This window comes from Mirounga angustirostris, unplaced genomic scaffold (assembly GCF_029215605.1).
Source record: "Mirounga angustirostris isolate CCGP_5_RB_7025 unplaced genomic scaffold, mMirAng1.0.hap1 SCAF_3, whole genome shotgun sequence".
Taxonomy (NCBI): Eukaryota; Metazoa; Chordata; class Mammalia; order Carnivora; family Phocidae; genus Mirounga; species Mirounga angustirostris.
In genome coordinates this window covers 9032990-9055692 of record NW_026991711.1, presented here as the reverse complement: position 1 = coordinate 9055692, position 22703 = coordinate 9032990, and the positions used below count along the sequence as shown (strand labels likewise).

The window sequence follows — 22703 nt, the reverse complement described above, 5'->3', positions numbered from 1 at the left end:
CCCCCTTTATTATTTTTTTTCAAATACAATAAACCTTTTTTTCCCTGTATTTGATCTAATATCTAAAATTTGTCTGATTCTACTTTCTCTTGTTTCTTTTGGATTTCACTTGAGATGTTGTGTTTCTTTTTGTGTTTCATTTTTTAAAACTGTAATCTGTTTATTTGGATCTACTTTTGTGGCAGGGTTTGGGGCTTGGTTTGAATTTAAGAATCTTGAGAGAAGATTTGCATTTAGTTTTGCCCATTTCCTGGAGAACTGGGACAATTTTTATTTAAACTCTCTAATTGAAGATTTTTTTTGATGATACAGATAGCATCATTCTGAACTGGTTTATGATTTTGAATTCTTGGAGGGAATCTTGGCTGCACCATCAATCCAAACTTTAGACCGGCACATTTCTCTGGTCTCTGTTCCATGTGGTCACTTTATTTCTGGTTCCCCTCTTTACTGCCTCTGTTGTTCTAGCTTTGCATGGGTTCTCTCCTCTTGTCCTCTTGCAAGGGAAGGCAAAACTTTACCTCTACCCATCTTAGATTTTCAGCTGGGACATGTAGCAAAAAGACAGATGAGCAAGTTTATTAACTCGTACGGCGCACTTCATGTGGGAGAAACCTCAGTGAAAAGTAACTCAGCCTGGTGGCTTAGAATGGCTTACTTAGCATCTGCAGCAAAGAACAATACATTTGTAGAGAAGTGACGGGACAAAAGGAGGCTATTTGGGGAGCCCAGGGCATCCCAGGGAAGGTTACTTATGTGGGAGGGAACTAATGGAGTAAGGTTTGTTTGCAGATTCCTCTGGTGCCATCTCTGGGCTAAGAGTCTGTCTCCGGTAAAAGGAGAATTTACATCCTGCCTTTAGGTAGGGAGGGGGAGGGTTGAGCGAGCTTTTCCTGCATTTGCGGCTTCTTAATTGCCTTCAGCTCAAAATAATTTTTATGTCAGAGAGGCATATTTTGGGTGACAGGCATATTTTGGTTTCCTTCCCGCTCCATTCTGCCCCCCCGCCCGCCCCCCAGCCTTATTTCCTGCAGACCTCCTGCAGCCATCAGAGTAGAACTTTACCTTTTATGGGGTTTAGCAGAAACCCTCAGGACAAAGGCCTTCATAGGACCTCTACTTTTATTTATTTTTTAGTCTCTGGAAATTCTTCAGTTATGTATTTTAACAGATCTTTTTAATATTTTATCCAGTATGTTTGTTATGTCATTGGCAGGGCTATTTAGGGTCTCTGTATCCCCAGGAAGAAAAACTGACGGATCAGTTAAAAAACTTTATGTTTATGTATTTGTGTTTATTTTCACATTTATGTTCTGTTGAATGGAACAATCCTAAACTCAGAATTCTTTAGACAACAATATACTGTGAATGCTGTGAATCTTTCTGTGATTAAACTTATGTATTATGATCAACGTCTATCTCTTTAAAACAGATTTATTTGTAGATATGCATATAGGAACTAAACCAAGCACAATTTAATTAGCAGTGGTACTGTTGCAGGATCGCAGGGTTCTTGTCTCACGGAGTCGAAGAATGAATCTTGTGACACAAAAGGGTGAAGTCAAGTGAAAGTTTATTAAGTGAAGGTGAGAGCAGAAAGGAAAGAAAAAAACTCTCCAGAGTGAGAGGGGTCCTGAATGGGTTGTCACCATGGGCTTTTACTGGCAGTCTTCTATTGAGAACTGACTGGAAAGCTTGTGGCCTTGAGATTCTTCTGCAACCTTGGTTTGTTCCCTTATCTCTTGTTCTTCTCTGTCTCAGCGTCTCCTGCCAGGAATAGTTCCGGAGCCTAGTCAGGGGCCTCCTGTCTCTCCTGCCTAGACCTTCACGCCTTCCCTATTCGTGGGACGGGACCTGTGGGCAGAGAGAGCTATATTGGGATTGTGAGGAGTGACTGATTGTATACTTTTTAATTAATGGGGGTTAGGGATAGCGCCAATCTCCAAGGAATCTAGAAGCAAGGCTTTCAGGACCGTGAGGGACAGATGCTGCCAAGATAAGGTTCCTTTTAAACTTGAAGGCACTAAGGCGGCCACGGGTTCCTTGAGGAAGGTCACGCTCTGCATGTTTCAGGTGTCTATCAATGGGCTGCAAGCTGTAAGGAGATTTTAGTTTAAGCTACATTTCTTTTGCCTTTGTTTTCCATATCAGTACCAGTTATGGATATATATAGAGTTTTCCGTAAACTGTATCATTCAGATTAGTGGCTTGACTTTCATTTGGTATATTAATTATTCCTGCTTTAATACTGAATGTTTTATACAGTTTTGGGGTTTTAAGGTCTTTGGTCTGTTTTTTTTTTGTTGTTTGTTTGTTTTTTTTTAATCAGCATTGAAAGTAAAGAGCATCTTTGGTAACCCTGGTGATTCCTTAATGTACTTTTTACTAATATTTAATAATTTCTGCCTGTTAGCCCCATGACACATTTCCTAAGAATGTATATATGTTTTGTTCTAGGAAAGAGACATCTTATACTTTATTTCTTCAAATTAAAGGAAAATAATATTAATTATGTTGGTTCTAGATTTTTATCCTAGCCAGGTCTGTATTTTAGTTTATGGTGATGCTAGCTTATGACATTAGTCTGTAAAACAAGATACTCATCATTACCATGATCATATTATATATCATATTGACCACTGTCATCTTGTTCATATGATATTAACTTTTGAGGGTAATTTCATTTTTTTTTAAAGATTATTTATTTCTTTATTTATTTGAGAGAGAGAGAGAAAGAGAGAGTGCGTGAGCTTGTGAGTGGGGGGAGTAGCAGGGGAAGAGGGTCTAGCAGACTCCTTGCTGAGCATGGAGCCAGCTGCTGAGCTTGATTTCGAGGACCCTGAGATTGTGACCTGAGCTGAAATAGAGTTGGAGGCTTAACTGACTGAGCCACCCAGGTGCCCCAGGTAATTTCATTTAAATGTAAGGGCATTTTCATACATTTTACTATACATTCCTACTTCTCAGTTTTAAAAAATTAATTTTATAGTAGTAAAACCATCTTTTAGCAGGTGTATAGTGTGCTAGGCACTGTGCAGACTTCCTTGCTTTAATTTTGTAGCAATCCTGTACAGATGTATCATTCCCCCTTCCCTGATGGGGAAACAGACATGGAAAGTTCAGTAAGCTGAACAGGGTTGCACCTCTAGTGAGTGGTAGATTCAGGCCTCAGACCTAGTCTGCCTGATTTCAGATTTCAAACCTAACCACTTGTTGTTCTGTGGGTCCCAGTGTTGTGTTCTTTTAATGCTCCTAGTACATTTTAGAGCTATTATATGGTTAATATTTTTTATAATTAATGTACATCATTTTCAGCAACAAAATTATATACTGATAGAAACATTACTAAACATTTTTTTCCCCCAAATGCTCCATGTCTCCTTAGCACAAGGGTTTTGTTTGATTTCAGATTTTTTTTTAAGATTTTATTTATTTATTTATTAGAGAGAGAGACAGAGATAGCAACAGAGATAATGAGAGAGGGCGAGAAGCAGGGAGCCTGACGGGGCTCGATCCCAGGACCCCAAGATCATGACCTGAGCTGAAGGCAGATGCTCAACTGAGTGAGCCACCCAGGTGTCTCACATATTTTTCTTACTAAAAAAGTATCTGGGGCGCCTGGGTGGCTCAGTCAGTTAAGCGACTGCCTTCAGCTCAGGTCATGATCCTGGAGTCCCGGGATCGAGTCCCGCATCGGGCTCCCCGCTCAGCAGGGGGTCTGCTTTGCCCTCTGACCCTATCCCCTCTCATGTGTTCTCTCTCATTCTCTCTCTCTCAAATAAATAAATAAAATCTTAAAAAAAAAAAAAAAGTATCTGCCAGGATGACTGTTATTGGTATCAGTGTTACTGGAATGTCATTATTTAGTCAATGGATTTGGGACATTTTTATGAAAGAAAATGGATAATTTTAGAAGACCTTTATTTTATTTTTATTTATTTTTTAAAGATTTTATTTATTTATTTGAGAGACAGAGGAATAGCATGAGCAGGGGGAGGGGCAGAAGGAGATGGAGAGGGACCAGCAGACTCCCTACTGAGTGGGGAGCCCAATGCGCGGCTTGATTGCAGGACCCTGAGATCATGATCGGAGCTGAAGGCAGGTGCCTAACTGACTGAGCCACCCAGGCGCCCCAGACCTTGATTTTATCATAACATTTTCACAAGATAAGTAGAATGTTTTTCTGGCCGCAAAGATTTAACGGTTCTCCAGTTGTTACAAAGTATAATAATGATTCTCTTCATTAAAGGTCTTATAAAATTTACACTGAAGATGGAAGTTTGCTGGAAGCAAGTGGATGAGCAAGGGTGTCTTGGCACAGTAATTAGTGATGTGAGCCCCCCACCCCGTGGGACTCACCCCCCGCCCCGCCCCGTGGGACTCCCACCCTTCTCTGACGACTGTGCGTGTGTGACATGTGACCTTTTGTGACATGCATGCTCAATCCATAGAATAAATATTAGTAAAACTTAATTGGTTTTTTAGTGTGACAATAAAGAAAAGTAAATATTCTAATATTTTGTGTCTGTGCCCCAAGGGGTCTTGTGTAACCACTTGGATGTGTCCATGCTGAGAATCATTAACCTACAGCAGCGATTGGCAGACCTTTTCTATAAATAATGCAATAATCGATGGAGAGAATGTCACACGTATGTGTCCGAGACGTGGAAAAGTACTGTGATACAGTTCTCGGGCTGCTGTCCCAAGACTGCGTTGTGAGTGGGGCCCTGGAGACACGAGCCTAAGACTCATGAGTCCGTTACTTGCTTGTCCTATTGCTTACCAGTCTGAAGAGGATTTCATCAGAGAAGTTCATGGATTTTTGTTGTATTACTATCAGCAGCATCTGGATAGAGGGGCAGGACCTATGCAGAGAAGGGTCACTAAAATCAAAGGAAATCAGGGGAATCACCAAGACCCTGAAATTATAATATGAAAGGAAATATGGTATCAGAAAGAATATGGTATCAAAGAAAATCTGGCATAGCAGAAGCATCAGTTATGTAAATTTAAACGAATTCCCAAAGTAAGAGAATGTAGTTACTTATTAATGGAATGTGGGAAAATACTAATAGGGCCCTGGAGACAGTTGATTTAGGAACTGCTGTTCTGGAATTTTAAATTCGTTTTGTCCAAATGTCCCGTCCAACTTTAAGATTTTATTCCCTACTTTTATTAGAAACTCTCTCATTTGCAGATCTTTTCAGGGTTTGTATTTTTTTTATTTCCTAATAGCCTAGTAGTCCTTCATGACTTTTTTTAAGGTTTTATGTATTTATTTGACAGAGGGAGACACAGCGAGAAAGGGAACACAAGCAGGGGGAGTGGGGGAGGGAGAAGATCCCAGGAGATCCTAGGAGAAGATCCCAGGACCCTGGGATCATGACCTGAGCTGAAGGCAGACACTTAACGACAGAGCCACCTGGGCGCCCCACCTTCATAACTTTTTTAACTTAATGATTTGATGTGTAGATTCACCAGTGTCCCTAATAATCTAGGCTCTGTGGCCCTAGGCCCTATGGACTTTTTTATCCATATGTTCACATTTCCTCCAATATCCGCCAGGTCTTTTTCACTGAGGAATGGAATAAACTACTCATTCACCTGTTCCCCTGCCCCAACCCCCTTTCCTTGGCAGGGGGGCGGGGTTGCTGCCATTTCTTCAAATGAATTTTAATAATATATTTTCCCAGTTTTCTTTCTGTTTTCATTTTCCCTGTTACAATACTTGACTCCTGACTTTGTCTTTTTCTGTGCGTATTTCCTGAAGGATGATTGCTTCCCACGTTGGCATTTTCTTGTCTTCCTCCTCAGTAATCAGTTGTCCTGTGTAAACCCTGCTCTATCACTGAAGCTCCCCCTACCGCTTCCCGTGCCACTTCCTCTTCATACAAGACTGATCATTTGCATCTGTTGTTTGGCATTTGGCCTCTGCAGCCTTATGTTTCATCTTTTCAGTGTGTGCACCCAGCTCCTTGACCATAGGGACATCTTTAAATAGCCCTGAGCCCGTATATGGCGACCCATGACCTTGCAGGGGCTGCCCTTGAACTTCTGACCGTGTTCAGAGGGAGGAGTGGTACAGTGTCAAGCAAAAGACCTTCCTGTTCTCCTTCTGTGGAAGAAAGAGTTGAGAAATAGGCTTTTCTCATTTGTTTCTGGGATGTTCGGTAGTGAAAACCTGTCCCTTGTTGCTATTCACTTGAAAAACACTTTGAGATGCATATTCTTTTTGTTTCAATTATTTTTAAAGAATTATTAGGCCTGTTTTCCTGGGTACTAGGCTTCTTCGACTTTGTAACTCCCCAGTGCTTGCTGACATGCTCATTTCCAGGGGGCCCTCAGTGAATGGAAACCGAGCTCACTCAGGAATAAAAGCAAAATGCAGGGGTTTTGGTGAAATTAACAGATTAACTGTTAATATGAGTAGAAGTATTTTATTCAGAGTTGTAATTATTCATAATAAAAGTTTGTGTGGTAAGTGGTCAACAACTAGTTCAAACTATTGGTTCACTTAATAAAATATAATATAACATAACATAATATAATTATTGCTATTATTATTATTCAGGTAACTTAAAACTGTTGGTTCAGGGGCACCTGGGTGGCTCAGTCGTTAAGCGTCTGCCTTCAGCTCAGGTCATGATCCCAGGGTCCTGGGATCGAGCCCCACGTCAGGCTCCCTGCTCGGCAGGGTGTCTGCTTCTCCCTCTCCCACTCCCCCTGAGGTGTTCCCTCTCTCTCTGTGTCTCTCTCTGTCAAATAGATAAATAAAATCTTAAAAAAGAAAAACACAAAAAACTGTTGGTTCACTTAGCCACCAACATTTGTGCCAGGAAAGTCTAATTTTTTTTATTTTTTAAAAGATTTTATTTATTTCTCTGAGAGAGTTCACCAGTGGGGGCGGGGGAGGGGCAAAGGGAGAGGGACAAGCAGACTCTCCAGGGAACCAGACATGGGGCTCAATCCCAGGACCCTGGGATCCTGACCTAAGCCAAAGGCAGATGCTTAACTGACTGAGTGATTCTGGAGCCCCTAGATTAATTTTTTTTTAATCAGCTAGCTTAACAATTACACTAATGTTCATGTATTTCATTTTTATTCTGGTATGTATTATAACTTCTTAGTTTTGCTTAACCGAGAACAGCTACCTCTACCCTTTCCCGATGTGACTCATATATACTCTCACTGTGGCCACTGTTAGGAGCTTACCACTGTGCCTTAGCACGTCTCAGGTGGACTAGGCATTAATGTTCTGTTTTCCTCATCCGCTGCTTTCTCCCAATTCTTATTAGACACCACGGCACTTTTCAGCGGGAGGTGTTAATAGACCCATCTACTTTAGGAGCGCTCCAGTGCTTGTTTAAAGCATAAAATCCTTAGCATCGTTCAAAGCCAATGCAGACTGGCCTTCCACTGCTGTCCTCCATGGACCAGCTGCATTTAAAAGATGTCAAGGGAGGAAGAACCTTGCAGGATAATGTTATGTTTCTGGATTAAAGAATCTGGTTCTTGTCTTTGAAGGTATAAAATAATTGTGATGAATTCTTCCAGAATTCTCTATAGTTTTCCTATAGATGATCAGGCTCTATAGAACAAACTTGCACTAAACAGACTCAGAGAATACCAGAAAGTTTATATATTAACTTAGAGTGAGAAATATATAACCAAAGGGACCAGAATTCTCTCGTTGGCTGCTCGGGAAGTATGTTCTTCCTCACTGTATAGCAGTCCAGCTGGTTCTAGTAGTTCTTTTCTCCTTCTTGTGTGCCATACAGATCAGGCCCTGGAGTTGGAAGTGGTTGCTTTGTCATGTAGGTTTTGGATTTTTTAGAAATACTCTGGTTTAGGCTGAACATCATGCTGAATTTCATTTCTATCAGTAACACATTTTTGTGTCTTCTCCTGCCTAGAAGTATTTCCTTGGATGACCACCTTAATGTATTAAATATTGTATTTACTGTCTTTTATTTCAGAGGGTGATCTTTTTCTGACCTTGTCCTGAAATTCTGGGGGTGCCCTATGGTAGGATTAGCTATGCTGTCATACCTTGTATTCTAAACTAGATTACCTGCTGTTCCCTGATTACATCCCTCCCCTGCAATGATTTTGTTTTCTCCTCCTGGCCTTTCCTCTGTCTGGATTGTTGAAATCCTACCACTTCATTAAGTTCTGTCTTGAATGGCACCCTTCTTGATTCTTTAAACCTGATGTGCTCTTCCTCCTTTGAATTATATCCCTTTTCTGTGGCACTGTCTTATTCCACTCTATAGTAAATAATAATGTAATAATACTTGTTTTATCTTCCCTAGGAGGGCAGGTCGAGGTACTATGCATTACTTGCCTCTTGTTTTCCTACAGTTCCTGGTATATATAGTTAGTAGGTGCTCACAAATTGTTTACTGTATTGAGTTAAATGGAATTTTCCATTAACTCTAGACCAAGTCCCAGAATGTGATCCTTGGACCAATAGCAGCATCACCTGCTAACTTGTTAGACATGCAAGTTCTTGTTAGACATGCAAGTTCTTGGTCCCCACTCCAGACCTACTGGGTCACACACTCTGGGGGTGGGTACCAGCAATCAGTTGTTTAACAAGCCCTGTGTGTCGAGCTTGAGAACTATTGCTGTAGTCTTTCTATCAAGAGCTGGGTCTTCCATTGATAGGAAATTCAGTGATTTTCAAATTGCGCTCAGTTGAGCCATGGGAATTCTATGGCAGTACTTTGGTGCTGAGAGGGGAGAGGACTGGGCATCCAGATTCCCTACCTCCTTTTTGGCCATGGCAACTCTGCTTTTAGCCTTTAAATGCACTAGCCTGCCATGTCAACTTTCCTTACAGAAGGGTTCCATGGGGGCGCCTGGGGGGCTCAGTCATTAAGCGTCTGCCTTCGGCTCAGGTCATAATCCCAGGGTCCTGGGATCGAGCCCCACATTGGGGAGCCTGCTTCTCCCTCTCCCACTCCCCCTGCTTGTGTTCCTTCTCTCACTGTGTCTCTCTGTGTCAAATAAATGAATAAAATCTTTTTTTTTTTAAAAGAAGGGTTCCATGTCCAAAAAAGTTTGAAAATTATTATTAAATTAGAGGTCATCAAATTACAGTCCTTTTTGTAAACAAAGTTTGATTGGAACACAGTCATAACCATTTGCTTACACATTGCCTATGGTTGCTTCATGCTACAAAGGCAGAGGTGACGAGTGTGAGGAGTGCTCATGACCCACAAACCTCAAATATTTACTCTCTGGCCCTTGAAGAAAAGGTTTGCTAATCCCTAATCTGAATCAACCAGAACCTTGAAGTAAGGAGCAGGAACATCCCTGACTAGCACTAAGCCCACAATTGTTACTCTATAGAAAACCCCCCCCCACCTCATGTCTTCTAGAAAAAAGGACATGGTCAAATAGTGTTTGCAGCAGACGAAAAAATGTGAAGGATAATGAGGATAATGAGAGCAAATTTTCTTACCTATCACATTTGCTCCTGAAATCTTGAGTATAGTCCAGGACATTAGAGTCATCATTCTTCACAGTCACACTAACGAAGTCAGGTGTTTTGCATTACATTTGACTTTAAAGAAGGAAAACATGAAATACTTAAAGATATCCATTAAAAAGCTATAATAAAAATCCCTTTTATTATAAGTTTTAGTTATTTTTAAAGTTTTAGTTATTTGGGAAAACTTTCTATTTGACATTTTCACAATTTCAAAAAAGATTTTAAGAGTTTTTTCTAAACCAGTTATGTGTATAACCATCTTTTGTAATTATTGAATTTGTTAGGAGTCCAAATGCATACATTTACATTTGCTCATGATCCTGGAACCTATCTATAATGACGTTCAACTATGGTAATGACATAAGACCCTCGTCTGAATTTTAGTTCTGTTGAGCATTCATTAGAACTGCCCTTGATGTTTGTTTTTTTTTTTTAAGATTTTCTTTATTTATTCATGAGAGACAGAAAGAGGGAGAGAGGGGTAGAGGCAGACGGAGAAGCAGGCTCCCCGCAGAGCAGGAAGCCTGATGCGGGACTTGATCCCAGGACCCCGGAATCACAACCCAAACTGAAGGCAGACACCCAATCAACTGAGCCACCCAGGTACCCTGGATGTTAGTTTTTAAATTGCCAAGGGAAGTCAACCAAAAGCTGCAGAAAGATTTATCACTTGTCATTTTGAAATAGAAATTTTAGTGGAAAAGTTCACCGTGCCATGCAGATATGCCCTGGTGGTAGGCCATGAAGTAGAAATCTATGGGAAAGACCTAGATGAAGCCTTGGAGAACGGATTGAAGCTAGAAATGTTATTGTCCCCGTGCAGCTCACAAATTGTGTCTACAGGGGTGCAGTGGCGTCCTGCTGCATTAGCTTTGACCTGCTCTTCTTAGAGGTCTTCAGCTATGTCAGTGGCCAGAAAGTCAATCAGGGAAACCATAAATTGCCACCTTTCATCGACTTCACCTATTTTTAGGATTTCCAGTTTTAACGGGCTATTTGTTCATTAATAATTTAGTTTCTTCCAGGAGATGCAAGTTAACGAAACCTCAGTTAATGGCTTTAAGTATTGAGCGCTGGTAAAAACTTATTGCTTATGGTAAGACTTTTGAAATGACTTCACAACTAATAGAGCTGTAGGAAATATAAAAGGAAGAATGGTTATAAGAGGATTCTGTGGTATGACCAGCCTGAGAGATGTTCTTATCACTGGCTTATGAAAGCTGTCCCTCTAGTCTGGGTAGCTTTTGTAGAAAGACTAAAGTGTGTGTTGTGGGGAAAAGTTTGCATTTTGGAGGTTTGTGTCTTATCTGGAGTTTACATTTACCCATCAGCATCAGTGTACCTATCACCGGAGCTGTGCAAGATGACCGCTGTGGAATGGGAAGAACATACTAGAATGCCAGTATTTTAATTTAATTAAAAAATTCTTACCTTTTGTGTATCTTTTACAAAGTCATATTAGTACAGTAGTCTATATAGTCTGTAAACAAAAATGCTTCTAATGGGCATGTCTAATGAGAAATTTCCGGTGACAGATGTGCACAACTAGGAAAGTTGAAACCATTGTTGTTTACACGAGGTATTGGGTTTTATGTGGTAATTAAATTTTGTAGATGAGGATGTGCTATTAGAAGGTGTTTTTTTTTTTTTAAGATTTTATTTATTTATTTGACAGAGAGAGAAACAGTGAGAGAAGGAGTGGGAGAGGGAGAAGCAGGCTTCCCGCAGAGCGGGGAGCCCGATGCGGGGCTCCATCCCAGGACCCTGGGATCATGACCTGAGCTGAAGGCAGACGCTTAACGACTGAGCCACCCAGGTGCCCCTAGAAGGTTTTGATAAGCAAGGGCACCGTTCAGGTCTTTAGTTTGCGGTTCAGTTTATCTGAATTTCAGTCAAAAGGGTAAAACTGAAAGTAAATGTATTAATAGTTTTGTATCTGTCAGTAGTTTCTCACTTTTCCTCAGCAGTGTCGGTGCGTTCCAAGTAATGTCTTTTGGTCCTTAACTAGTTGTTTGTGTAAAGCATCTACAGTGCTTTATGGTCCCTCAGTTTGTTTGCTTTTCTTTTATGTAGCTTCAGGGGCCTTGTCAAAGTTAACTCATGGATTGAAAGATGAATCGCTGGCTTATATCTATCATTGCCAAAATCATTATTTTTGTCCAATTGGCTTTGAAGCAACCCCTGTTAAAGCTAATAAAGCATTCAGGTAAGCATTTACATATTTTATGTGGATAATTCACCAAGAAAATGTGTGTTATTTTTTTTCAAGTTAGACTATTCTTTAATATTTTAGCTAATTCTTTTGCAGAATTGCATTTGGTTAGTTGTGCTTTTACATTATCCACTTAGATACTGTTGTTCAGACTCATGAAGGGAAACACGTTTGAAAAATCACTCTTACGTTTATTATAAAATGGTTGCATAGGACGTCCCATCTTATGTCATGGTGTTTTCATCCACTGTCCCACATGGAAAAATGAATTATGGAGTCTAATATCAAAAAATTGTCCCAACTGAGTACATTAAACAGCATCTTCTTTTCTCATGGTGAAAAATGTGGAATTTATCAGTGTTCCCCCTTTGTCCCGGGTGAGTGGCCTTGGTACTTGAGGAGAAGGAAGGGGTAGCAATTGCTCTTTCAGTAAAACCTGAGGGTCAGGCAGGGAGAGCATGGCTCAGGCATCTGGGGGTGGGATGGGTTCTTTGAGGCTGGAGGCCATACAGCGTGAGTCCCTCTCAAGGTGCTGTGGGGTAGCGGGGTCCTGGGACAGGATCCTGAGACCTGGGAGAACCAGGAAGCTGGACATTGTATTTTTGTGAATGAGGAGCAAGGGGGAAACTACTTGATCTCTCCAAATCCTGAAATGTTTTATTCTTTGCTCTGGAGGTGAGGTATGTTGTTTCTTCTGTGGTTTCATTCTGCAACTTCACCTTACTCCAGACATCTATCCAATATAAAACGTGACACAGTAGGTCCTCCTACTTTGTACCCATTAGGGGAGAGTTCTCTACCCCCGCCTGTACCTAACAATAGCCTGAGATTCCTTTACAGCTGGGCTAATCCCTCCCCTCGCTCTACTCAAGATTTACTTGAATTAGTTTCCAGAGGTGGGATTAGGGCATCGGTATACTTTAGGGTTTTATTTTTAGGATGTGTTTTGAAACTTTTTAAATGCACAGTGAAAGGAGAGGATTAGCTGGAGAATGCTGGTAGCATGCTAGGATGTTTTTCTTCTTTTTAGATGCTGAGAGAGGTGGTATATTTCATTTTTTTTTTAGTCCTATATTCTATAATAGGGCTTAAGAACTAAGTGTGATTTATGCTTTCTCTTTAATGGCCTTAAGAAATTTGTTCAAGCCTATACTCCAGTATCTATTCTAGCATTAATGAATGTCATATTTGAATAAACTTTAGTATATCTTTTATTAACATAGTTGAGGCAGTATTTTCAAAGGAGTGAATGGCCTTTATTAAGCTTACTATGAATGTATTTTATATTTAGCAGGGGCCCCCTCTCACCACAAGAAGTAGAATATTGGATCTTAATTGGAGAATCAAGTAGAAAACATCCTGCTATTCACTGTAAAAAGTATGTTAATTTCCCCTTTTCTCTTTAATTAGGTAAGATTTACACATAGTGAAATGCACAGATCTTGATTGTATAATTAGGTGGATTTTGGAAACTGAATACACCTGTGTAATCACCACCCCAATCAAGATATGGAAGATTTTCATTGCATTGAAAGTACCCTCATTCTCTTTTCCTGTCAGTCCCCAGAGACAGTCTCTGTTCTATCACTATGGAATTGCTTTGCATGTCCTTGAAAGTCATGTCAGTGAAGTCGTACAATATTCTTTCTTGTCTGGCCTTGTGAGATTCATCCACTTTGTCATGCATGTCATGCTTCTTTTTTTATTGCCGAGTGGTATTAGGTACTGTAAGTATACTACAATTTGTTATCTGTTTTCCTGTTGATGACCATTTGGATTGTTTTGAGTGTGGTCTATTGTGGGTAAAGCTGTTGGGAACATTAATGTACATGTCTTTAAAAAAATTTTGAGTAACGGCTTCATTGAAATAAAATTCACATATCATAAAGTACACCCTTTAAAAATGTAAAAAATGCTCAGTGGATTTTAGTGTATTTAGAGTTGAACATCAGTCCCCATGACCTAATTCCAGGACATTTTCATCACCCCCAAAAGAAACCTCATACCAATTAGCAGTCACTCCCAAGCCCCGTCCCCCCAGCCCCTGATCTACTTTCTTTGTCTGTGCATTTGCCTAATATGGACATTTCATATAAATGGAATCATAAAACTTGTGGCGTTTTGTGTCTGTTTTCTTTTTTCACTTAGAATAATGTTTTCAACGTTCACGTGTGTTGTAGCATGGACCAAATTACATTCCTTTATATGGCCAAATAATTTTCTGCCGTATGGATATGCCACATTTTCTTGTGCAAGTTTTTTGAGGACATGTTTATATGTTTTGTTTCTCTTGGGTAAATACCTAGGAGTGGAATTGCTGATCATAGGATGGATGTGTATTTAAGAAACTGGGAGAACGTTCTCCTGTGGGTTTGTACCATTTTTTTACACTCCCACCAGCATTGTATGGAGAGTCCAGTTGTTCTTCATATCTTCACCAATATTTGATATTGTTATTCCTTTTTTTACTTAAATTTTTTTTATTTTCCCAGCTTTATTGAGGTATAATGCACATATACAACTGTATATATTTAAAGCGTACCATGTACTGATTTGACATATATTTTGTGAAATGATTACCACAATCAAGTGTTAATAAACATATCCATCAGCTCACATAGATACCTTTTGTGTGTGTGTGGTGAGAACACTTAAGATCTACTCTTTCAGCAAATTTCAAGTATACAATACAATGTTATTAACTATAGTCACCATGCTGTACAGATCCCGAAGTGTTTTAATGGTATTGTAAATTGGTTTTTAAAAAAATTTGTTTTAAAAAATTTGTCTATTTTCTAGTTTTATTGAGAAATAACTGGCACATATCATTATATAAGTTTACGGTGTACAGCATGATGGTTTGATTTACATATATTGTGAAATGATGACCACAATAGGTTTAGTTAACCAAAAATCCTCCTTGTGATGAGAACTCTTAGGATCTACTCTCTTACCAACTTCCCTATATATCATAGAGCAGTGTTTGCTACAGTCACCCTGTTGTACATCATATCCCTAGTACTTATAACTGGAAGTTTGCATCTTTTGGCACTTTCCTTTAAAAAATTTCACTTCCTAATTATTTTCTAGTAGTGTACAAAAATAAAATATAATTTATATATATATATAGGCCTTGAATACTGCATCTTTATCAAACACATTAATTTTAGTAGTAGTTTTATAATCCAAAGTAATTTGTAATTGCTTTGGATTTTCTATACAATCAATCATGTTGTCTGTGAATAAATGCACATTAACTTTTTTTAAAAAAAGATTTATTTATTTCAGAGAGGGAGGGAGAGAGAGAGAGAGAGAGAAAGCATGAGCGTGTGGGAGTAGAAGGGAAGGGTGGAGGGAGAGGGACTCCCCACTAAGCTGAATGTGGAGCTGGAGGCGGGGCTCCGTCTCCCAACCAGGAGATCATGACCTGAGCCGAAACTAAGAGTCAACACCCAATCGACTGAGCCACCCAGGCGCCCTCACGTAACTTTTAAATCTTTTGAAAACTTGACTTTAATTAAAAAGGAAATATGGACTGTTTCTACTCTAGCCTGTAGGATGGCATGTAACAGGTTGATACATATGTATTTCTTTGTGAAAGTAACCCTTTTAAAACTGAGAATGTTGGCCATAGTTGGTTATACAGAAATGTCATAAAAAAAGAATTAAAGCTTAGTAGGTGGAACAATCTTGATATAAGAGAATTATTGTCATGGTAATATTGTAGCAAATTGCTCATGCGAAAAGTTCCATTACAGGGGCGCCTGGGTGTCTCAGTGGGTTGAGCGTCCAACTCTTGATTTTAGCTCAGGCTGTGATCTTGGGGTTGTGAGATCTAGCCCTACATTGGGCTCAGCGCAGAGTCTGCTTGTCTCTCCCCCCACTCGTGTGCTCTCTCTCTCTAATAAATAAATAAATAGATTAATAAATAACATCTTTTAAAAACATTCCATTACAATGGTATTTTGTACTTAAAGAAAAGTGTGCTTTATTCTTTCTCTTTCACTATAGATGGGCAGATATTGTTACTGATCTCAACACTCAAAATCCAGAATATCTAGATATCCGACACTTGGAGAGGGGGCTGCAGTACCGAAAAACAAAGAAGGTAAGAACACAATAGTATTTGAAGATATTTCCCAACCAGCCAAAATACAGTATTCTACTCAGCACTCTTTAGGTTGTAAATAATAGAAATCCACTTTAGATTATCTTAGATAGAAAAGTGAAAATTACTTTCAGGACACAAGGGTATCTTTAGAATGAAAAGGCAAAGACTATAGCCTGGATTCATAAGGGACTGGTATCAACTAAAAGAATGTTAGCAGGGGCCAAGTAGTTAATCTGTCTCATTCTTTTTTTTTTTTTTTTTTTAAGATTTTATTTATTTTTTGACAGAGAGAGACACAGCAAGAGAGGGAACACAAGCGGGGGGAGTGGGAGAGGGAGAAGCAGGCTTCCTGCTGAGCAGGGGGCCCAATGCAGGGCTTGATCTCAGGACCCTGAGATCATATGACCTGAGCCGAAGGCAGATGCTTAATGACTGAGCCACCTAGGCGCCCCTAATCTGTCTCATTCTTTTGGGAGTTGTATGCTATTCTTATCTGATTATTTACTTCCTAAAGATCAGGAACTGCAACTTACATCTCCCTTTCAGATGAGCAGTCTAGACTGAGACTCACCTGCTTCTGGCCCAGTTCCATAGTTTTGGCCCAGCTTGGGTCAGGTGTTCACTCCTGAGCACAATGAACTGTGGCCATGAAGCAGAGCCATGTGTGCACAAGGTGGCTGGGGGAAGTTCTTAGGGAAAGGTAGGTTCTGTGGATTGACATCCCACTGATATGATCCTACTAACAGCAAGAACGTATGGGAGATAGGAAGAGGAATTATCTTGGTGTTTAAAGATATTTATTTATTTATTTATTTATTTGAAAGTGAGCAAGTGTGAGAGTGAGTGGGGGAGGAGGCAGAGGGACAGAGGGGGAGAGAATCCCAAGTAGACTGCACTGAGTACAGAGCCAGACGTGGGGCTCGATCTCACAACCGAGATCATGACCTGAGCTGAAATCAAGAGTTGACACTTAACTGACTGAGCCATCTAGGCACCCCAAATCTTGGAGTTTGAATTAGGCAAATGGGGAGGTTACAGTGTGTGTGACTGGTGGAGAGGCATATGGGGGGAAGGTGTTTTGGCTCCTGTGGGCATTGTTATATTTTTGTAAAGGCAGCTGGTCAAGAAAGATACAGGGTAAGGCAATCTGATGATGTCTGTTTTGAGGCAGGTGAAGGAGGGAAAATAAAGGAATTTATAGGAACCCACATTATTTTTTTTTAAAGATTTTATTTATTTATTTGACAGAGAGAGACACAGCGAGAGAGGGAACACAAGCAGGGGGAGTGGGAGAGGGAGAAGCGGGCTTCCCGCTGAGCAGGGGGCCCGATGCGGGGCTCGATCCCAGGACCCTGGGATCCTGACCTGAGCCGAAGGCAGATGCTTAACGACTGAGCCACCCAGGCGCCCCATGGAACCCACATTATTATAGTGAAATGTTTTAGCATAATTCCTTTTCTTTTCTTTTTTTTTTAAAGATTTTATTTATTTATTTGAGAGACAGAGAATGAGAGAGAGCACATGAGGGAGGGGAGGGTCAGAGGGAGAAGCAGACTCCCTGCCGAACAGGAAGCCCGATGCAGGACTCGATCCAGGGACTCCAGGATCATGACCTGAGCCGAAGGCAGTCGCTTAACCAACAGCCACCCAGGTGCCCTCCTTTTATTTTCTTAATCCAACTTTTTTTTCTTCTCAGGTTGGGGGAAATTTGCATTGCATCATAGCATTCCAGAGACTTAATTGGCAGAGATTTGGCCTTTGGAACTTTACATTTGGAACCATGAGACAAGAATCACAACCTCCAACACATGCCCAGGGAATTGCTAAATCGGAGAGTGAAGATAATATCTCCAAGAAGCATCATGGGCGCCTGGGCCGGTCTTTCAGTGCTAGTTTCCATCAGGACTTGGCATGGAAAAAGATGTCCAGTATCCATGAGAGAAGGAACAGTGGCTACCAGGGTTATAGTGATTATGACGGGAATGACTGACCATGCTGGGCACTGAACATCTTGTGTTACACACATGACTGGTCTATACAATACTGCATTAAGACAGTAGAAGTTTTATTAAGTCTACCCTAAATAGGAACAGATTTTGTGGTACAAGATACATATGGTACAACATAACCTTGTAGTTCTCCAGTAAATAAGCTTGTATATGATTATGATGGGTGATTTCAGATATATAAGCGGATAAGCACAGATTACTGTCCTTTTAAAGTTAAGAGTATGAAAACATTTCACAAGATCCAATAAATTGCATATAAGCAGATCAAACACAAATTCACTTAATAGCATCATGATTTGCAATACTTAAGCATGAAATTATTTCTTATGACTTAATCACCAGACATTTGCTGCAGATAGTTTTATTCCTAAACTCAAGATGTAAGGCACCATTTGCCCTTTTAAACACAATTGGGGCTGTTGATTTCTAGTTTCCTCTCACGGTTAAAGCTCATTTAAAATTATTTAGTGAATCTAGAATTCTTTTATTTGTAAGCAGTATCTGCCTGCCTCATTTGTTTCCTGACTAACTTTCTCAGGATCCTCAATAAAGAGGCAAAAGAGAAGACTCAAGAAACTCATCTTTTCTACTGGTGCATTGATTCAGGATATTCTTGACTTTTTTGACTTGGTATCTTACTATCCAATGAACCTTGTTTTGGGATAGAATAAAAGAACAAGTGGGATCCAAAGTTTCTACATCTGAGGTAATCTGTGAAATGAGATCTTCTGATATTTGATTAGCTTCTCAGCGTGGAGTCCTATGTTGTTAACAGCATTAAAGATGCATCAGGGAAATATCCATATTCCCAATTCTGAGCTGCTTTTTAAAATCTGTACAATTAGCTGTTTGAAGTGAGTGTTAAATAGTTCAGAAAGAGTGGATTTCATATATTTGAGCTCCTCTCTAGTTGATGTCAATTTTTCTTCTGCTTCCAACCTATGACTTGTTCTTTCTTTTCAGGGGCTGTTCCATGACTCAAATCAGTAACTTGATTATTACAAGGTGCTGAATATGTTGGTAACCACATTGCAATACACCTCAAGGAAAGGGTTCAGATTTTTATTTTTAAAATATTTTCATTTTCTTCTCTTTTGAATTTTATATCCATTTATCCATTCAGACACGCCTAGCCTACAGAGAGGGATATTTATTATGAAATGGTCATTTTTCTGAAGAGAATATTTTGCGTGAAATGCAAAGGACTGAAAGAGATTTGTAGGTTGTTGATTTTGTTACTTCACACTGAAACTTTTAAGAAGTTTTCATCAAATAAAGTTTTGTTTTCTACTTTTAATAATGTGAATGTTTTGAACCTTTGTTTTAGGTAGGGAGCACCCTTGGAATTCTGTTTGAAGTCTGTGACAATTGCGCCTAAGTAGTGTATTATAAGAAATTGTCTTGTATCAGACTTTTATAATCAATGAAAACAATATACATTATGACTATAATTTTAGATTCCTATAAGACTTTATAATAGGAAATAGAAAATTTAGTTATATTAGCTCGAACCAAACGAAGTTGTCATTTTTGTAGGTCAAATATAGTTGAATATCAGCAATTTCATAGAGTTCAATGAAACATTTCAGAGAAGAGGTGGATAGGAAGAACGAAGAGGAAAGGAGACAAATGCAACATAAAGAAAAAGTGACACCTAAGGATGAGTTTATAGAGATTGCCTATTGGCCATAAATAATTTTTTTAAGGTTTTATTTATTCATTTGAGAGAGAGATAGAGAGAGAGAGCATGAGCAGGGGGAGAGAGAGAAGCAGGTTCCCCGCCGAGCCAGGAGCCCAATGTGGGGCTCGATCCCAGGACCCTGGGATCACTACCTGAGCCGAAGGCAGATGCCCAGCCATCTGAGCCACCCAGGCGCCCGCCATAAACAATTTTTACAGAAGTCTTGATATATATGATTACTGAATAACTTGATATGTAAGTTTGGCGGTTATTAAGAGCACATTGAGGTTTATAGAGACTAATTTTCCAAAAACTATGTGCAAATTACTGCACGCTTCTCTTTCAAGATTAGTAACATTCCTGTCATATTTGATTTCTTGGTCAACTCTTAAGAGTCTCTATAGAAGCACTGAAGGTTCAAATACTGGCTCTACTCGCTAGCTGTATCACCTTGGGCAAGTTAAGATTAATGTTTCTGTGCTTATTTCCTCATTGGTAAGGTGGAAATAATAGCATATATTTTATAAATTGTTTTGAAGAATAAATAAGTTAATGCATGTACAGTGTTTAGAACAGTGCTTTCCAGGCAGTGCTTGCTATTATTACTCCAAAAGATGTGTATTACTGTTCAGAATCTTGACAGCTCTTTAAGCAGCATCTAAAGGATGCTATAAATCCAACATACACCCTAGTTACTGTTCCTTCAAAAGAATATTTTGTATTCAAGAAATGTTCTGGTCTTAAAAGCACTTATAATACTCAAAGGCCTACATTGGCTATTTGTTTTTACCCAGCTCGTAGGCATAACAAAATATTTAGATCAAATCCTGAAACTGTTCCTTTCCCCACTACTATGTTGGCCCATCATTAGGCCAGGCTGGTGCAGCAGCTAAAGCACATCCAAACTTGCCTTCTCCCCACACACTCAAGGGGCTCAGGCAAGGTGCTCTAGGATCCATCAGTTCGTATATCAGCTTTTCCCATAGCATTTTCTCCCTCAGTCATTCGCTCAGCAAACTAATTTGAACACCATTACCCACTAGGTGTTTCATATTAAATCACTGATCTCAGAACAATCCCAAGAAGAAGGTCGCATCTTCATTTTTTTCAGACTCTCACTGGTGAAGAAACTTGCTTAGGATCATAGGGTGTCTTAGCCAAAACAAAATACCACAGACTGGGGGGCTTAAATAACAGAAATTTATTTTCTCACAGTTCTGGAGGCTGCAAGTCTGGGGCTGTTGACAGGTTTGGTTTTTCCTGAGCCTTTCTCCTTGGCTTATAGATGGCCACCTTCTAGCTCTGTCCTCTCGGGGTCTTTCCTCTGTGCACACATCCCTGGGGTCTCTCTGTGTGCCCACATTTCCTCTTATAAGGACAACAGTCAGTTTGGGTTAGGTTCACCCTCACAGCCTCATTTTAACTTAATCACCTTTAAAAGGCCCTATCTCCAAATACAGTCGCGTTCTGAGGTGGTGGGGTTTAGGGCTTTAACGTAAATGTTAGAGCTGAACACAACTGAACCCACTAACAAAGGGTTATTATGTGGCTCAGACAGGATTTGGACCAAAGGCTGCCTGACTTGAGGGGAAATTCTTTCAGGATGGTGCAAGATACACCTGACAGCTTTAGACTAGAGGCTGAAAGAGGTCATTTGGGCAATATTTATGGAATACCTGCTAAACGTCTGGAGTGTGTGGGAGGGGAGGAAAAAATTGAATAGGCAATTACATTAATCTCTGTAAAATACAACCAGGCACTCTTTCTGGGAATTACTCCACAGATGGAGGAAATGCAAAAAAAAGCACTTTGTGCAATGGTTTTGCTAAAAATTCCTTTTTGATAGTTCTGTCATCAAGGGTTCCTTTAACAAAATCACCTCATTTAAATCAACCTTTCCACTGAGCTTGAATTTCCTTTCAATACTTTAAATCAGAACCAGTATGTATGATAAAGGCTATCGTTTATTGAATAGCAATGGTAAGTAGTCTATATACATCACCTCTGATCCTAGCTCAAACAGTCTGCTAAAGGGCGCCTGGGTGGCTCAGTCGGTTAAGCGTCTGCCTTCGGCTCAGGTCATGATCCCAGGGTCCTGGGATCGGGCCCCACATCCGGCTCCCTGCTCCGCGGGGAGCCTGCTTCTCCCCCTGACCCTCTCCCCTGCTTCTCTCTCTCTCTCTCTCAAATAAATAAACAAATAAAATCTTAAATAAAAAACCAAAAACAGTCTGCAAAGATCGGTTTTATGCCCAGTTTGCAGAGGAAGAAGCAAGTTCTGAACAAACGTTACTTGAACAACGCTGAACACTAAGGCGAGGTGGTGTGTTGGGGATCCGACTCTGGGCCTGCGGATTCTAGTGCGCTTCTCCGAGAGCTACTCGTGATAATTAAGTTTCTCGTCATTTCTGGCCTACAAGCCGTGGAATCCTAAATTAGACGCCAGAGAAAACCAAACGTAATTTCAAGGGTTAAGGCTCTTAAAAGGTGCTTAGCTTAAAATGATGGCCTGTTATTATCTAGCTACTACGAGTTATCAGACAAAACGCTTATTAATTTAAAAACACCAGCAAAGCATCCATCCACCTTCCTATTGTCGCCTCTCGTATAAAACAATACTTGGTATTGGGCGCCTGGGTGGCTCGGTCGTTAAGCGTCTGCCTTCGGCTCAGGTCGTGATCCTGGAGTCCCGGGATCGAGACCCGCATCGGGCTCCCTGCTCGGCGGGGGGTCTGCTTCTCCCTCTGACCCTCCCCCCTCTCATGTGCTCTCTCTCATTCTCTCTCTCTCAAATAAATAAATAAAATCTTTAAAAACAAAACAAAACCAAAAAACAATACTTGGTATTGAGAGTGCACAAGTGGCGGCTGGTGGGCAGAAACTGATACGCAGAAGAGACGTAGAAAACTGTCACCTCAACAAGTAGACACTCTGCGAAGAGCTGTAGCGTCCGGCGGCGACTGAAGGCCAACGTGGAGAAAGCACGGGAAGAACACGAACGCAGAGACTGAAACGCCCCCTCGCTCCGGGAATGAAAAGGCGCAGCAAATATACGTAATACCGTGAGGCGGGACTTCCGCGCGGAGCGTCGCATTAGACGGAAGCCGAGAGGCCCCATTTCGCGTGGGTTTACGCACTAACTCAAGAAGACAGGCTGTGTCGGGGGACCACCTTCTGGCTGTTTATCTCGCCTG

General features: G+C 40.4%; 1 protein-coding gene and 1 long non-coding RNA gene across 6 annotated transcripts in view; one reads left to right on the top strand and one right to left on the bottom strand.

The window, feature by feature from the left end:
• BIVM (basic, immunoglobulin-like variable motif containing) overlaps positions 1–22703 on the top strand; it is an 80666-nt gene that overhangs the window by 25343 nt on the left and 32620 nt on the right. For 3 of the 4 annotated variants that reach the window (XM_045869685.2, XM_064585910.1, XM_064585911.1), the window contains exons 7-10: positions 11570–11702; positions 13000–13086; positions 15720–15816; positions 17516–19128. In XM_045869685.2, coding sequence (XP_045725641.1) covers positions 11570–11702; positions 13000–13086; positions 15720–15816; positions 17516–17809 — 611 coding nt within the window. In that variant the 3' untranslated portion in view covers positions 17810–19128. Of the gene's footprint in view, positions 1–11569; positions 11703–12999; positions 13087–15719; positions 15817–17515; positions 19129–22703 lie in introns of those variants that run through there. The other variant, XM_045869686.3, reaches the window with a different exon arrangement.
• LOC123839883 (uncharacterized) lies at positions 1034–22555 on the bottom strand. 2 transcript variants are annotated; one of them, XR_010409918.1, is made up of 4 exons: positions 22424–22555; positions 9467–9568; positions 4784–4919; positions 1034–2095 (listed from the first exon to the last, which is right to left on the bottom strand). It is a non-coding gene; the product is annotated as an uncharacterized LOC123839883 (long non-coding RNA). The 2 variants fall into 2 exon arrangements; XR_006789777.3 differs by having other exon boundaries at positions 1034–1854.